The 18,737-nt window shown below is 38.8% G+C and overlaps 1 protein-coding gene across 6 annotated transcripts in view; it reads right to left on the bottom strand.

Moving 5' to 3' along the window:
* Positions 1–18,737, bottom strand: part of mlphb (melanophilin b) — a 110,969-nt gene that overhangs the window by 50,028 nt on the left and 42,204 nt on the right. For 3 of the 6 annotated variants that reach the window (XM_042494411.2, XM_088082900.1, XM_088082901.1), the window contains exons 1-2: positions 7,142–7,212; positions 1,246–1,417 (exon numbers count right to left, since the gene is read on the bottom strand). In XM_042494411.2, the coding sequence (XP_042350345.1) occupies positions 1,246–1,370 (125 nt within the window). In that variant the 5' untranslated portion in view covers positions 1,371–1,417; positions 7,142–7,212. Of the gene's footprint in view, positions 1–1,245; positions 1,418–4,345; positions 4,396–7,141; positions 7,213–18,737 lie in introns of those variants that run through there. The other 3 variants (XM_042494409.2, XM_042494408.2, XM_088082899.1) reach the window with 2 other exon arrangements.

The raw sequence follows: 18,737 nt of genomic DNA, 5'->3' as shown, positions 1-18,737 counted from the left end.
CCCAAATCAATGCAAAAGCAGCGGTATTTGATGATTTTGTAGTGTGAAATGGCTAATAATTCTTCATATTAATAAGTAAAATCTCATTACATGGTACAGCTGTGAGTGTACTACTTCAACAAGAGCCTCCCTGTCTGACTGTCCCTCTCTTTCTCTCTCTTTTTATCATGAGACTACCATTTTCTGATCTCCGCACCAGGAAACAGTTGGTAAGAGTCCACTTACATAAAGGGTAACGGGGCTAACTGTAAGCATCACACTGCTAACATTACCTAACAGTTATTAACGGGTTTCACGTCAGAATTGAGCTGTTTGGGTGTCAGTGTGAGTTTGTTGGGACCGTGAAACAACTTGGTGTCAAACGTTAGCCGCTGCTACTGTGTTTGCTCATGCCAGGCAGAAACTGAACAAATCAGGGGGAGAGTGACTCAAAGATGGTCCCTCAGTGCTGCCTTTGGCCCATGTAAAATTAATGGCGGGGACAAAAAAATGGCTGATTTTTCTCGTAACCTTTCAATCTATGGTTTAATTGACTAATATAAGCCTAGTTGTTCAATGGATGAATTTTAAATTGCACTTGTTTTCCTTTGTTAGCCAATTTAAATTCCTCTTTTAACATTATACATATACATATTTTTTTGCCAATATCTTAAAATGGAAATCACTAAATATGCTCAGTACTAGTGTCTATGTTTCTGCGTCACTGCAGCAAGCTGAGATAAATTAGAGTTCGTGTGAACAGGGTCTGTTGGCTTAGTTTTTAAGCAAAACAAGCATGACCATTGTTAAATATTTACACAAGACAACAGTGAGAGTCTGTAGCCATGCTAGCAGCTCTGTGAGGCTGACAGAGGCACAGCTTTGAGCTAAATGCTAATACCAGCTTGCCATCATGCTCTCAGAGGTTATATTGTTTGTCTGTTGGATTATTGTAATAGGATTAGAATTTTAAATATATTCTAACAAAAACACAATTTTATATACATTTTAAAACAATATATTATTATTTCCTACCTTTGTTGTATGAATACTGATCCCAAAAGAATACAGTTTGATAATACATGTATACAGTCTGACATTCCTCTTTAAGTATCCCCCCAAAACAGTGAAAGGAGAGAGAATCCATAAAGAGGAAAATCCTGAAGCCATACGCCTCAGGGCGGAGGCCTTTGTGAGACATTCGGATAAGATTCAAATCTGTATCAGATAGAAATAAAACAGATATATGTGATCTTAATAACATACCCAAGTCTGTCCTCCTCCTTCTTCCTCAGGTCGAAGTCTCGCTGGACGACTTCCCAAACATGCTTGGCCTCCTCATCCGTCAGCTTGGAGAGATCCAGCTTCTTGCCTGCTGTGGTGCCAGGCATGATTATCAAGTTGATGCCTGTGAGCTGGCAGGCTGCCTGGTGCTGGGCTACAGTTGGATAATAAAAAAATAAAATTACTTGTTTGCAAATGAGCATTTACAGTGTAGAGAAAAGTGTAAGCAACATGAGGAGGAGTTACATGTATGCTCAATTCTATAAACAGATATCCACTTATGAATGTACAGTCTGTAAGTGATGGGACAAGATTCTGGCATTTAGTATTATATACCAGTCATGCTTGAGTGGCCTTTGGTTGCATGGAGGTAAACAGTCTGCGTGGAGAGCAAAAGAGCTGGAACATATTGGCCAAAATTCAATCTCTGAACTGTCCTGAATTGTCTGTCTTGGCCCGGATATCCGCTGGCTATGCTGGATCTCCTAGAATATTGGCCTTTACCCCTACAGGCTGAATTACTGTCACACTAATAGCTGATGGTTTCCGTGACTGCATGAATGCTAATAATTTGGATGAAGTACAGTGAAAACACTTAGGTCACCTGCATTCTTTTTTTTGTAAAAATATAATTAGCCTTGCACTGCCATCCATGCAATGCAACATTAGGTGCTGAAGTTTACGAGTTGACCTGAAAATTAATCAGTAGGTGAGTGATAGTCATATCATGTTCATGGTGCAAATCTGTGTGGGAAAGGGTTAGAAATAGATTTCCTGCGTACAGTTTGCATGTGAATGTCCCTGGATTTATCAGTGGGAGCTCAGTGAATGCATTTCATACTCAAACCTCTGAGCTGTAATGATTCACTGACCTTTGAACTCTTCAACTTTACAGAAAGACAGTATACCAACACCAAATCAAATGTTGACAGCCAAAAAGGTCCTGTTTGCATCCATTGCTTACTTTTCTCTATTTGATTTTGTTGCCAAAAGTAACACTGTGAAATCAAAGGATAGGCTCAGACATGGTGTGGGAGGCTGGGTGCTGCAACACTCCCTACTAAAAAGGGGTGGAACATCGCAGTCTGTAAATAGTTGGCAAATTCTACATAACTAATGGGTTGTCTGAATTGTTTTAAATTCTGAATGGAAAATGATGAGGTGCCTGTCTGAGATATATGTTAAACAAATATGTTAACTCACTGAGTGCCTTCGACGTATATATACGTCACAGTGTGTTTTCGGCGGCTGGCACAAGGGGGCGCTCTCACACTCCCTGTGTGTAATTTTGGGGCTGCTGGGATTCGACTTCGGATTCCCGTGGGGTCCGAAGCATTTACTTTGAAAAAATGAGAGTGTTCAAAGCAGGAATCCCGTTCTATTTTGTGGGTTTTCTCTCTCTGAACTGGGGCCATGATTTGTTGCGTTGTTGTGCTGTACTTTGCATATTTATTTTACAATAAAATAACATTTGTAATACAAGTTTCAGATATCTTTTATGTCATTGAAGGCAAAATTATTTGCATTCAAATCACTGTTTTGCTTGACAGACTCCCTTTCACAAAAATGCATTTTTCTCAGCTTCCTAGAAAAAAAAAGTGGTCTTTTTGATGAAACCAGACTCTATTCAACTTCAGATAAATCAAGAATTGAACAAGGTGCAAACAAACGTTGGTTTTTTTTCATGATGTAAAAGAGAGTTTCTTTTCTCATTTGAGATATTCTGTGTTTTCACAGTCTTAGTACAAAATATTCTGTGGGTCTTGAAAGATGACTCAAAATGGCCAGAAAAGCTGGCACAAGCCTCTTTCCATTATATAATAGGACTGGCACTCAGTGAGTTAACAATGTGCAAATTTGCACCCTGGACATTATTCATGTTATTCATGTGATGAAGAAACATACATTTATTGTAAGACTTGAAGACCAAAAGTTCAGTCCAAGATGCCCAGCTTTTGAACATATATCCACATTTAGATCAGAATTCATTTGATCTAAGAAGATATAATAATAACTTTGCTTTCCCTAAGATTACATTGAGTTAATCAGATATTTAGTATTCATAGTTTGTGATTCTATTGTTTATTTTCTTTAGAAGTACATGTATGCAACCAGACCCTCTTTCAAATTACTACTGTTTTTTGTTTTTGTTGTTGTTTTTTGTTTCTTTTGTTGTTTATTTCTTTTCTTCATGAAAAAATATTAGTACCACTGTTGCCTGTATGATTAATTTTACAACATATATAACTTCTACTTCTAATTTATCTTTTATTTTCTACAATTCTACAATTCTACAATTTTATTTAGCAGACGCTTTTATCCAAAGCGACGTACAACACAAGCAAGAATTTAGACTTAAGGAAAAAAAACCCTTAGTAAGTGCAAAAAGTGCTTCAGGTGTGATTGGTCACAGGTATTGCCGTCTAGTGGCAGAAGAAGTGCACAGCCCCCCCGTTTATTTTTTATTTTTTATTTTTTGGAAACCAAAGTAATAACCAGTAGTGATCTCATTCAACAATCTCAGTATCACTACTTATGATGACAATCATACAACATCACACAACTTTGTCACTATTTTATACTTTTATACAATTATTTTATACCATCTCTTTCCCACTTGAATGTTAAAAACAGAAAATGACAAAAGTATGCGGTGCTGTACAATGCAATTATATTTCCAGTAAAATTATTATTATTAATTTCAATTCCTATTCCAATAAAAAAGTGCACATTTAATCAATTTATCCAATCTGAAGTGACAACATTATCATGCCAGGCCACTGTGCAAGGTTCAGGGTCATCCAGGGCTCTGCTAAACTTGGGTAGAGATTTGCTTTACCAAAATAATCAATTGCGCAGACAGGTAATCAGACCATTAATTTATCTAGACAGGTGTTTTGGAGCTGCTTTGCAACTATCGGGCTCACAGAGAGTAGACTCAACACAGACTCAGAGGTAGATAAGGTAAGTAATAATAAAGGTCTTTAAATGCAAAAACAGTTCCAGTACACAATCAGTCAGCAAGGCAAACAAATCCAAAAAGGGCTCGACAGGCAGAGTCAAAGAACAGTCCAAAACTTACAGGCACAAGAAAGCTGACACAAGGAAAACAATGCTGGAACACTTGCTACTAGAGACCAACTGGCACAAAGGCAAGGGAACACCCAGCTTATATACACAAGGGAGGGGTAATTTAACAAGACACAGGTGTGACAATCAGGTGCACGTGAAACACATTAGGCACTTGACAGGGATATTTTCAAAATGTTGATTAAACACAATTGCCAGTTAACTGCATTTCCATTGAGTGATGTAATGTGACTTCTTCTTCTTCTAATTGAAAAAGGTGAGCCCCTTTTATGTGGGAGTGGCCACAAATGAATTGTGGATTCAAAACTTCCAGATGATTTGTCTCTTGACATATACAACATTTATTATGATGAATTATTGATATTTTTTAACCAAAAAATGAGTGGCACAACATGTTTCTTTCATGTTGCACACCATGAGAATTTTGTTATGTTTTGGACAATATCATTTTGTTGTTTCACAATGGTTGGTAATTGGTACTGTTACTACTGTCACCATGGACATGGTAGTTTTCAATCCAAACCAATTCCATCCTGTTTTCAGCATCTCTGTCCACGAACTGCCTTCACTCTTCCCCCCTGACCTATAGGCGCCCTCATGGTCCTTTTATTCCGTTTTTACCGGGAGCGTTTCAACATGACCCTGTCCTGCTGCATTTACAGTGTACACAGCAGGTTCTGTCCAGCTGCATTCTCAAGTGATGCTGCCCATGTGCAGATGCAGCTGGTGCCATCCGGCCATGTGTCAGCGTATAATAACATCGCAACCAGTTTTGTCCACTCATGCTCTCAGGGTTTCTCATGCGCGTGTAAGGTACCTTTTAGCATTGCACACTTACCCTAAAAGCACTGACAAAGCGGTGCTATTTTACTAATTCAAAATGAGAATGGGCTGGACTGACAACAGATATTTACTGAACAAAAACATTTTTAACTTTTAATATTTTTCATCAACAGTGTTTGTATTTATTGATTCACTGATTTTATTTCCCAGCACACCATCGAAAGTGAGGGGAATCTGCAACTCAAAGACATATACAGCAAGATAATTCTTTGTTTTTAAACAGCTGTCTGTGCAGATTACACTTTGCTAAATGCAGAAGAATAAGACTTGTGGTGTAAAAAAAGGCAGGGGGTCACTGGTTACCATGGGGACAACAGAAAGGGTCTGCTGCTCTTTCATTTCAGTCAAGCTTTGATCCCCAAAGTGTTGAGCACCTGACCATAAATCAGCCTTTTCACATTTCACAAAATTTGCACTATATATTTTATTTTCCAAATGTAATAGAAAAGCTCAAAGAATCTTTGTTTTGTTTTTTGTAAGGCGTTCTGTACCGGAAGCCTCGTACTGAATGGTTCAACACAAATACCCGTACTGTTACAGCCCTTATAATAAGCATTAATTTAAAAGGAACATGCTGTTGTTTTTTGGGTGGGCGTGGGGTATTTTCTTTAACAGTGTACCTTTAACTGCTCTCCATATGAGACAACTTTTTGTGATTGCAAGTCATTCTCAGACTTTAAGTCATGACCAAATGCCTTAACCTTACATTTCTGAGATGAGTGCTGTCATTCTTTTCGGCTGCTGTTTTCCCCAAACAAAACAGACCAGAATAATAGCACTGATCATGGGTCAGTGATGGTCTAGATTATGTGCTTAAATCTCCTTTGTCACATGGATCTGTCCTGTGATCTGAGAAGGTTAGGCACAGTTCAACCATCACATTTCTGAAGGAATTTAATCAAGTCTCCGTTTAATGGAGTCTATCCAAATATTCCACATGGTTCAACTTCATAATGCAGTTGGTTTCAGAGGATGTGTGCACACATGTACACCCATACAGTATCTCCTCACATACAACCAATAACACCAGTAAACACTCTGACATAATAAGTAAAGCATTGCTCAGGTACGTCACATAATTGTCTTGTTTACCACAGGCCATGTAAAGAAGACTCAAACGAGCAGGAAGCCTAATCTAATTTCTCCTTATGCAGTTGGGCACTAATGGTAAAAACAAGCATGCAAGTTTAACAGGGAAACAAGTCACACTGAAATGGTAGATTCTGAGTAGAACATTGTCCTCATCCAGGAAAATAGTGCTCAGTTTCCCACAGTTCAAGTCTTGCACTTGTATAGCCAAGCAATAAACACATGTTTGCTTAGCGGGTGTGAGCAACTTGGTGTCTTACTATGTTGTCTTAAGGACACACTAAGACAACATGGAATCAAAAATTAAAATGAAATATTCCTTACAGCATCTTATTCTTTTTACATTATCCAGTGACATCTTAACTATATAGCATTTTGTGTATAAAGGATTTTCTCTATTCAATGCCCTGGTGATGCACACAACTCAACAGGTGCATATTTGAAGGACTTCTTTTGTTTACAAAAGGAAGGTTTGGCTTGATAACAGGAGAGGAAACACACAGACCTGGAATAGTTTTAAACAGCAACAGAACAATATGGAAAAGCATACATTTGTCCTTTTTTTCCAATTCAAACCCCTTCACTTGCTCCTATATGGAGTTTTAAATGTGGTAATCTTATCTACTTTTCAGTAGATTAAATAAAGTTGACTAAAGCTATATTTGTTTCCTTCAAAAATGACTGAATACATAAATCAAGTTTCTTTGGACATGAGTTTTGTCCTATACTGACACAAGACATCCGCAACAACAGGATTAAAAAGAACGTCTCTAGGATACAAATACGTGTACATTAACATATATATTCTTTCCTCTTAATGTCCTGACGAGATCAAATGTATGTAAACATGACTGACCTTGGTGTTGACAGAGTAGCCTGCAGGCAGTATTTCCTCAGGAGGGCAGACCAGACTGACTGCAGGGCAAACTAAATAGCAGACAGCAATGCTAATCACATGTCTAGCTAACCAGGAGGAAGAAAGGCAGGGAGACAAGCCTCCTCTCCGCCTTCCTTGACTTAACTTCAAAGGGCCTGGCTCTGTACTCTGTCCTTGGCCTCATTAATGGTGACATTAAATACTCGGTCACAGCTATTGGTTTGCATTTACATTGGCAAATGATTGATTGATGGTAAATCAATAGGTTTTCAGAAGCTATTATTTTGGGTATGTCATTGCTTGGATGGTATTCGAGTATGCAGTGATCATGAGGTTATGTAGAGGCCAGTTGGGCTTAAGTATCCAGTCACATGTCATGGATCCTATGTTACAGGAAGGGCTGCTGATGCATGACATCAGGGCAGTGATCTAACAAGTGACACCTCTTTAGTAAAAGCAGAATTTATGTCTTGAGGAAAAAAAACTGGAGCTCTTCTAAAGGCCCTGACACAACAAACCTGAAAGCTGTCCGACAGGCGCCCCATCAGTTATTGATTGGACAGTTTCATACCAGAGTGAAGACAGATCAGAGATTAAACGCAAGTGTATCACTGCCAAGTTTCATTTTTCATTGTCCTCTGATTCACAATCCAGAAACCTAAACAACAATGTGATGCTTCAGTAACATATTTGCTCATTTCCTCTCTCCTCTCAGGGTTTCCTGGTGGGAGGGAGTAAAACGCAAAGAAAAGGTGCAAGTATGGGAAGCATAGATGCAAAGTGAAGAGACTTGAGACGTAGCCTTAGATTTAACGATGAACTGATTAGATTTCGGTGGTTAGAGGCCAAGTTCAGTTTGACCCTGCATCAGTCTGGTTATCTTAAATGCAATATGACAAGAGGGCCTTGAGGGGTTTTAAATTTGGCACAAAGGTTCACTTGGACTCAACAATGAACTGATTAGAATTTGATCTTCCAGCCCCAAAGATCAATGTCACTGTGACCTCACAAAGCGTGGTTATGGCTGTAACTCAAGGAAGCGTTGGCTAATCATGACAAAATTGTAGTTCCAGTCTATTCAGCACATTGAATCAGAGATGGAGATGTATGGAGATGGTGGAGTATGTCAATGAATGAAGAGAGAAGATACAGAGGTGAGAAAAGTAAACTAAGGGCTAAAGTCAAGAGGGCATAACTCATTTTATCATCGAGTGTGGTCTGTCACATGGAGGTTAGTGGTAAGTGGGAAAAGGAGCTTAAGTTAAATTTAACTGATGAATGGTGGGAAAAAAGTTACTAATCAGAGTGAATTCCACATGGTCTTGTGCACGTCTGACTTTAATTCAATTCAAGGTCCTGCATAAAATACGAAAACTGGGCTCAGCAGCTTATTTCTAGGTACTAATAATATATGTGATAAGTGTGGCTTTTTACTGGTCGATCATACTCATATATTCTGTTTTTGTCCAAAATTAGCAGAGTTTTGGTCTTTTTTGTTAAACAAATGAAGAAAAATCTTTAATATCATTCTTGAACCCAGCCTCTTGATAACTGTCTTTGGGGTACCCCCTGCACCGGTCAGTCTCTCTTAGAAACACTCAGACGTTGTTTCTTTGCTTTACTCAGTGCTTCTACATTCACTATAGCAGATGTGTTCTGCTACAGTAGAAAAGCTCTAACCCCCTTCTGCCACATCCTGGTTGTCACATTTATTGTGAAATATGTGAAATATTCCCTGAGAGACTCATCTGCCAGTTTCTACAAAAGAGCTTCTCATTTCCTATGTAAATACTCTTACCTATCTGGACTCCATCTGATTCTCACTGCATCTTATATTTTGGAGTAAGCATTTCGACTATCTTTCCTCATCTCCTTGTTTTTTGTTTTTTTTTAACAATCTTTTTATTCTTTTCTTTATTTCACTTCGTTGTTGTTATTTTTGTTTTGATAATTTTCTGGGTTTTGAGGTATGTGGGTTGGGTGTTAGGAGAAGGTGGTGTTTTGTTTTTTTTTGTTCTACAGCAACTCGAGAAGGGTGGGAAAGGAAACTCCCCGATTGAACATACATTTTTTTTTACTTTGTATGTGATAATTTTACAATACCGGTTCCCAATTCGAAAAAATGTAAAAAAACTGAAACAAACTTGTTATATAAGGTAAGACTGTTTTTCTTGAGCCATTGAACTCTTGAGCAGAAATGTTTCCTGGTGGTTTGTGTCGTTGTTGACTGGTGCATGGTAATTATGCTTTGTTCTTTCAACTCTGGATTGTGTTGTTAACATACTAGCTGGCTAATTAGAGCCATGATAGTTTCCTGGTTTCTGCTTATGAATGACAATTACAGACGACCACTACTCTCCATTTGGACGCTGAGGCGACGCAGCAGTTGACTTTCATTGACACTAGTTCTTTTCTGTAGGTTTGGTGTGTCTGGGCCTTAGTGTTACAGCAGTGGCAGAGGAATGCTAAGCCTTTACTTTTTTTCCCTAATCTCTGTTAATAATTGATGCAGTGTTGGTTTAAGGCTACTAAGTGGTAAAATATAGTTGTGAGACTGTGTTATTTGCACAGTGGGTGGGTCGACCTTCTTTCTCAGGGAGGAATCAGGTTCCATAGATGAAGCCAAACATTTACACACAGGATTACAACTTGGAAGACAAAGTTACAATTGTTTTAATGTGTCAAGATCGCTTCAGTTACACTAATGTGATGTGAGAGCAGAGTTGGAATGAGTAAGAATGGTCATCACAGAGGAAACTCTTCACTGATTGAGACAGAACATACTCACGGAAACTGATTAGGGTAAATTTGAAAAAATACAACTTAATCTGAAAATCAACATGGCTGAATTGGCAAGACCTGTCCTTGTTCATTTATTTATCTCATTCTCTGATAAACAAAACAATTTGCTCCCATTTCCTCCCCCCCTTAAAAAGGTTGATTTGAGCCACGTGGCCCATCCAGCAGTCCAATTTTCTTGTTTGCTCAGCCAAAAGGCTTGACCATCTTCCAATGCAGAATAAACATAAACAGTCTTTGGAAGAGCTTAGTCACTCAGTTTTTTTTTTTACACTTCACATTTTCTTAAGTTAATTACATTCTCGAGAGTGAATGTGTACAGTAGTTATTTTTATTCAGCCACAGTAAAGGCTGAGCTGGTATTTAGGGCACTATTCTGCTTACTCAACAAACCTTTGGAATTTAGTTTTACAGCTTGAATGTTTTTTTGTTCAGGTTGCATGAGAAACATTAGTTCAACAAGACCTCCAACCTATACAACCAGATAGGTCTAACTTTACACATAAAACATGAAATGGTTGTGTCACAAATATTACGTGGTTAGGTTTAGAAAAAAAGATCATGGTTTGGCTGAAAATAATTGTTTACTAACATAAGTAATGTAATGTATCTTGTGACCATAGACTGCATACATAATTAATGTAGCTACTTCGACGTCACCCATTGGTTTGTGGACTGCTGATTTAAAGCCTTGAGTTTGGCATTGTGGTCGTCGCTGTCTTGTTTTTTTGAGGAAGAAATTACCATATTTGGCCAGGAAGTTGCACCTATAAAGGAGCGAGGGGTGGATCTGGCTCACAGATTGTGGTGATGCCTTGCAGACAACCTCAAGTAGCCCTGACATTAACTATGCATAACTTTGGGCCATAATAAAATGTAAAAAAATATATATATATATCCCCTGTACAGTCTTAATTAATACTGAAATTAGCTATAGGGTCCAACACTGCTTTTGTACCAGGCTATCAATATGTTCATTTCTGTTATAAATTTGGGGGTCAGTGTTTTGGAGCCAGCCTCAAGTGGCAGTTCAAAGCACTACATCTTTCAGCACATGTGCTCTGGCTTCATTTTTCTGCCCAAGATGTTGCTGCTTGGCCATGACCATAGACTGTATATTAGATGGACAAGCCCCCACTCTTCCCCCCTATGCTGATGTGAGGTTAAAATATCCAAGATCCGGGGCGTCAGTGGATAGAGCGGGCACCCTATGTACAGGGGATGAGTCCTTAAAAAAAAGAGCCCCCTATTGTATAATATAATTACTCAGTAAAACCGAACCTATCACAAAAACGATCATTTGAACAAACATCAGGGTTATGAGACCATCCTTCATTGACAGAAACCATCTTTGGAAAAAACATTTTTGGTGTGTACTTTGTGTTTTTAGTTTGGCCAATGACCATTCACTAACATGGAGGGGGCAGGCGTTAGGACCTGTACTGCAGTCCAGGGGGCAATCGAGATTGAATAGCCTCACTTGGGGTCGCTGTCATGTTGACCATCTTTATATACAGTCCATGGTCGTGACACACGTCACATAGTAATGTGACATTACTCACATGACGTACGTATATCATGTGACATACGTTGAGATACTACCACACGTTGTTAAAATTACTCTGGTTTCACATGGAAATTGCATTTGTCTGATCAATCAACGCATGCTTCCTTGTGGCTCTACACTATCACTTCCTCTTTTGCTTATTCATACAGCCACTAGAAGTTGTTGCCTAACAATTAATGCAGATGTGAGTCATAATGTCTGCTTGTAAAAATGACATATGTGATCATATTTATGGGGAAGACATTCTCTTTTTTGTATATCGGGTACAGACCTGGACAGATCTAACTTAAGGCACCCTGTACAGTTTTTGACCACTAGTTGTGCTATCAAGCAATGCTTTCACAAGTGGATCACACGTTCATTGTCGTTTGTTTTGGACCTCAAGGATTATTTTGATTCCACTGAATATGAGCATAACTTTGCTTATCGATAAGAAAACTCGGGAATTCAGCCTATTTTGGAGGTGAATTAAAATAAATTCACTGAATGTGTAATATTTGCAAAAAATCATACAACTATGTAAACAACTGTCATGTTTATATGTTTTTGAGGGCACATATGTCAACTAATTCACAGCTATGCACACTAAACTGTTCTGAATAATAAATGTACCACCAAATTTTCTTAATATTGCTTATCAAATTTAGAAATTAAATTTTAAATGGTATGTTGACTCCCTAATAACACTCACATGATCTAGGGAAAAAAAGAGGAAAAACCTATATCCAACTCTATTCAAATATCAATGTCATATTGAAGCAATATAAAATAACTGTCGAGTTTTTAAGACAGCTTAAGATTTTAAGATAGCTGGTCATCATGTAAATTGCCAGATGAGTAAAAACTTCCCTAAAAACAGCAGGAACTTCAAACAGTCTTTGAATTCCATGAGAAAAAAAACTACAACAAAGGTTTGGCTTCAGCACAGTCAGTTCCTGCAGTTATCTTCTGGTGTATGTTACCATTAAATTCCTCCCATATTATCTTGGACAGCACCCAGTGCAAACAAGCTTGTGTATATAAAAGTCCTGGACAGCACATGATCAAGAGGTTTGTATGTTTGATTTGCACTCTCCCTCTGCTGGCCTGCAGAATACCAGCCAGAGCTATTTCCGGCCATCTGAGACAGAGTGGATGCTTCATATGCAGTGCTAATATACATGGATCACTGTTTCTTAGGGGTCTACTATAAGCTTAATAGAAAATAATTAACTATAGTTTCGTAATTTCAATTCCTATATGGAATTTTCATATGGAGTAAGAATTATTTTTCCTTTTTTTCTCATTGATGCTTGCAGACCACATTATTGTTATGCTCAAGTGATGTTAGAGCACACCCTTGAGTGTAATATTGCCTAAGAGGACAAAAGTCCCGATAGGGTGGGTGGGAAGGTGGTAGATGGGTCAGACAAACCCTCGACTTCCACCTGGGAGGTTTGTTTTCACATCCCTCTGAAAGTGATGTTTTTTTTCTTCTCTGTTTTTTTCCCTAAAGCTAAAAGGAAGCAAGTGGATTTGTTGACATCCCGACATTGGATGCCATGTACTTTTGTTACCCGAACATAACCAAGTGCTTTTGTACTACTCCCTACTACTCCCACCATGTGCTTGCATTGACATCATAATTAAGGCATCCCGGAACATCAACAGCAGACGCTGAAAGATACCTGAAGCGTAATATGACGTGTAAGGCCACTGACAAAGCAACAATATGTTACAACTTGGGATGAAAACGTATTGGGTGTACACACTGCACTGACCTAAACACATGGAGCATACACTTATTACAATGAGTTTTCAATCATTTTTCATTATTTCATTGACTGACTTTTTAGATATGTCAGTAAGGTGGAGATCCTGGAAGTAGAGGTCTGGTTTAAATGTGATTTCTGATATAAATGTGGAACCATATATTTGAAAAGAGGGAAAAAGAATTCAACTCAATCACATATTTTATCAACCTTTTTTTTCTCTTGACCAGTCATCGTTATTATGTGGTTAAAAAGTCCCCTTCTCCTACCTGATTTTTACAGCCTCATACTGAGATTAGGCCCTTTTAGTACATGCATTCACTCTGATATGGACCTGCTAATTATCTTCTATTAGTTTATTGTTGGAGTTTTGGCCCTTCTTATCAGTAATCACAGAAAAGGCCTATTTTCAGTTAAGTGCTGTGATGAAGCCAGAACAACAGGAAATGGTCACACCCCCATCCCTGTCTTTCAAAAACAAGCACAAAGAGCTAAATCATCACGCAAAAATATTCTGTACGCAGTAAAACACCATCCCAGTGTGCATTTCATATTGAACTGAAACGTTTTTGGTTTTGTCATAAATCTGATTGTTTCCAAGATCTTGCACTACATGATAGGTGGGGGCTGGTTTAATCATTCATTGGTAGTAATGTTGTAGTCATTGACTTTTTGGAACTAGGGCATTATACTTGACTCAAACTTAAAAGTAAAGTAATTCTGCTGAAAGAAACAAAGACATCAATATGATATTCAACAGTTCTTTGCATGTTTTCAAATGAGGATTATGGAGCCAGGGGTTTTATGGGAATCCCCTGTTTTAAAACGTTGGAGGCTTTATGCAGCATAAGTTTCCTTTCACACATCCAGCTGGGCACTGCTGCCCAGCATGCATTTTTTTCTTATGTGAAGCTGTTTGGACCGAATGACAAAGGCTTATTGTAAAGACAGCTTTAGTGCTGCAGCACACATGGGCCTTTTACAGAGTGTCACATGTTCCCTAAACTAGGGGAAACTCAAACAGTCATTCTTTTTCTCTTTCTTGTGTGAAAGTTTTTGAGTTTTTGAGTAAGAAACAAAAAAAAAAACCAAAAAAAAACAACAACAAAAAAAAAAACACAGACAGACAGAGGAAGCAAATTAGAAAAGAATTAGAAATCTGTGTCCGTCTTTGAGATGGGAGAACACAGTCTTTTTCCTCCCAGCGGTGATGGTTTCTTTTAACCATGACCACAATTGTTTCCTAACCCTTTATCAAGTGATTTTGGGCTTAAAGCTAACTGAATTTTTACCACAGCAGTGCTGGATCACATAACAGTTTTATTTTTACTGACAAGTGACTAAAAAATTATGTTGTTTTACGAACAGGGGCGTCTGGAGGGCAACTTCAAAATATTTATTTTGTCCTTTAGTTTGGTCAACTATTTGCATGACCCCACGAATTATTTGAACCATGCAGACAACTGGCCTTATTTCCCACTGCAACCAGCCCTGGTCATTGTAGCTAAACTTTTTCTTTCCCCAAAACACACTGCACTGATGAGCAGCGCATGAAGGCAACCATGCCAAACTGTGGTGTCTTGCACACTTGCGGTGTTCACGCTAGTGGCGTTGTTGCTGTGAGTACTATATTTCCAAAATTATAAGGACAAACTCCACTTGTTTATGATGCCGTGTAAGCGCCTGCATTGTCAACAACATGGTCCTGCAAATATTTCACAACAAAATGCCTTGTGTCAACAACTGATGGGATTCTGTTGACAGAAACATCGTTAGAGCGTTTTTATTATAAAATGAAAATGGGAAAGGTTGAGTAAAACAGATATATATACATTTTCTTATGTCTGTGATAGATAAAGACATCGCAACTGCAGTAAAAGGTGGTATAGAGCCGTTATAATTATCAAAACTTCATTTTCACTGTCTAATTTGCAGACAACTGCGCACGTTATGCAGAAAAAAATGGCAAGTCACCATTTCTCTAGATGTGCCACAGCTGAAAGGCAGCTGAGACATGCCTGACCAAAAGCAGTGTGGTTGCTCTAGTCTGTTAACTCGCCGAAAAGAAAACCCAACAGGTTCTGAAATGCTCCGTGCTGTTCATGCATGCAGTGTACTCTGCGCCAAACATCTTTCTCATCAGCTACCTTTGATCTGTGTCTGGATTTTCGTTCTCTCAATTTGTTCTGAAATGGTCGGTGCTGGCACACAATGGGCCAAGGTTTTAAGTGCAACAAGGAATGTGGAATTCAGGACTTCGGTGTGGACTTCGGTGTTAATGAACTTTAAGACCTGATGTGGAAACAACATGGTTGGGTGCTACCATGACGATGTGTTTTGAACGTTTTGTTTTTTTTGTGTAGAATGTTTAAATAACACATGAATAGCTGTTTATTGCTTTACAGTTGGGAATTATTGAATCGGGGGGTTCCCAGATTTGTGACATGGCTATAGCCCCCCCTAGCCCTGGTGTAGTGCCGTGCCAGTTCCAAACTCCAGTCCAGTCCAAAACACTGCAGTCAGGCCAGCAACAGCCGCCTCACCACTAAGGAGTTAGTTTTAAGTTGGATATTCAACAGACATTCACTCATGACACAGCAGTATCTTCTCAGTATAACTTTCACCCAATGTTGGCAGAAGGAGGAAGCTACGCTCATCTCCCAGCTCTCCTGTTTACTGCTGAGGGCGGACACGGACCCTCAACTGTACTATGAATAGAACCACATGCATGTCTGCTTCTGCTGTCTGTGGACGTTCAATGCGGAAAATATGTCTCAGCCTTTCAAGGGAAAATTTGACATTCTGGGAAACACCCTGACTTGCATAGCTGCCAAGAGTTAGATGAGTCGACTGATCATCGATATCACTCTAATGTCTGTATGCTAAATATGGAGCTAGCAGCTGGTTAGCTTTACTTAGATTAAGGATTGAAAACAGGCAAAAGGCAAGACTGTACTGATAGAAGGAGTAATGGGTGATTCCTTCCAGACATAACTGCTTAGACTTGAAAATACTCCCCTTCCGTTGATGAAATCCCTTTAGCCATTGGCACATATGAATGACATCTGCAGCTCTGAATTAGAAATGCAGCACCAACGCACAGCATCCATCAACAAAGATTTTCCTTTACCTTGAAGCAGATGCTGCAAATAACCACACAAATTTCTGTACATATAAAAAAAGAACAGATACAGCAAAGTATTACACCAGCTTTGTGTTGATGCGGTGTGGGATGGGGAGATATTGGGAATGCAATTTGATTGGATAATCTTAAATTAAAAGCTCCCTCTGCACTTATCATTAACTGTCCTAAGGGTCCGCCGTTCCCTCCAATGCTCTCTCCAAAAGGTTAGCGAGGGCAACAGCTGTGTGCATCATTGCCTTTGTTTCTGGCAAAAGGGGCCGTCAGATCTCTTGCAGTGATCGAGTTGTGTGTTTTATTTCAATTCCACAATTGGCAAGCTACCACTGAAGGGTAGAGAGAATTAGAGTAATAAGGTCTCATCTCTTAGAGAGTGTGAACAGGCTGGCAGCAGTGTTCTGCACTGGCTGCAGATGTGAGATATTTCTCTTGCTGAGTCATACATAGAGGGAGTTACACCAATCGAGCTCTGAGATAATGCAAGCACGAATAAACATCTCCGTGTCCAAGAACAAAAGAACTCACAATCTTGCTGATTCACCTTAGGTGAAGAAAACATGCAAGGTCTTAATATGACACCAACATGATGGGCCTCAGTCTTAAAGAATAACTGTGTTATGTTGCAACTTGGATCCTATTTTCAAAGGAGCTCCACACTAACACCAAAAGCACTGTAAAAGAGAATGGACAACAGGAAAAGGAATTACAATAGGCTAATGATACACACCAGATGTTAGAGGCAGCGGGCAACAACCCAACTTGTCTAATTCTGACACATTATAAGTGGACCTTGGCGTCAGACATGGACACATTGAGGCACTTTTAGCAAGGTATTCACCAAAAGGCAGTAACCTCTATCATAGAAAGAGAGTCATTGTAGGACAGGCTGTAGAGGAGGAGGATGAGTCAAACAAAGTTTGACATTACAGGTACGTGTAAGGATTGGACAGCGAAAGTCAAGTGGATGGAAGACCAAAGAGGACAGAGACACAGGATTCAACTCTAGATATTGTTTGAATGTTTGTACATTATATGTTATTTTTATTTTTAAATCACAGGCAATCCTGCCCAACATTTTTGTCAGGAACATTCAGTCAGCAAGGAAGAACAGAATGGCCATTTCACTGGGGTCCCTTGAACTCTGACCTCAAGATATCTGAATAAAAATGGATTTCATAGGTACTCATGTGTCTTCCCTTTACAGACAAACCAACATTTTGTTAGTCATATGCAGTTCAGGGCAAAACCATGCAGTTTTTTTGCATGTAAGATAAATGTGTTATTTTCACCTAAAGTTTTTGAATATTTCTGGTCATGGGGTTTCCCACTGAAATCAGTCTGATTAGCTGGACCTGTATGCTCAACAGTATTGAAATTGCCACCTACAAGTTGAGCATACAGGTCCAGCTAATCAGACTGATTTCAGCGGGAAACACCATGACCAAAAACAGCAAAGCAGTACTTTGGATTGTGTGAATCACTAAAGACCTGTCGATGAAACTAAATTGAAGAAGGTAACTACAGCTCTGTTAAATGGGTGAAAACTGATTATAGACCATCATTTGATTCCCAGCCAAGATGATCTGGTAAGATTTGCTTAACCTTTTAAAATGCAAAAAATGGAACTGTAAACATGCTATGAAAATATGAGTAATCACCATTAACTAGTGAAATTTTGTGATTAATTGAAATAAAAAAAAAAATCAGTCTTTTGACAGCCCTACTTTGCATATTTTGAATAATCAGAATGAAAACAGGTGGAATTCTCAAGGTAAGTTCAACAGGAAAGTTCAAATTACAATGTAACTATATTCAGAGATTCACTTAGAAAATAAACTACAAAATCAAACTGTGCGCACATGCAAAAATGTTAAGACCCGGGTATACAGTCCACTGTCTCTTTTGAGACCACAATTTTGAATTTTCCTCCAGTGTGGGACCGGTACAACGGAAGGTATGTGTTCACTTTCCTCTGAGCTGTATGTGTGTGCGCAGTTCAATCCTACTGTGCTTGATGTAGGTGTTCAGTTCACAATCTCCTCACTACGGTAGCAGGTTCTGGGCTCTCATGGACTGGGTTCGCCATCCAGAACTGGAAAGTTCCCTCTGAATTAATCTCCAAATCTCTAAAATCTCCTCAAATGGCCTTGAGATTTCCTCCAAAGTCTTGGCCCATCTTAGAGGGATTCCACAAAATGAACTCAATGCTCCAATTCACAACTTCTTTGTAGTTCAACACAGTTGCAGAAATCTAAATTTTGAACATCTAAACAAAAATACTAGCTTAGGGAGCTATACTTGTAGTAAATACTCAAT

This window comes from Plectropomus leopardus, chromosome 10 (assembly GCF_026936395.1).
Source record: "Plectropomus leopardus strain MGB_pleo_1.0 chromosome 10, ASM2693639v1, whole genome shotgun sequence".
Taxonomy (NCBI): Eukaryota; Metazoa; Chordata; class Actinopteri; order Perciformes; family Serranidae; genus Plectropomus; species Plectropomus leopardus.
The sequence above is the reverse complement of the archived record's forward strand: the minus strand, read 5'-3'. Positions and strand labels throughout refer to the sequence as shown.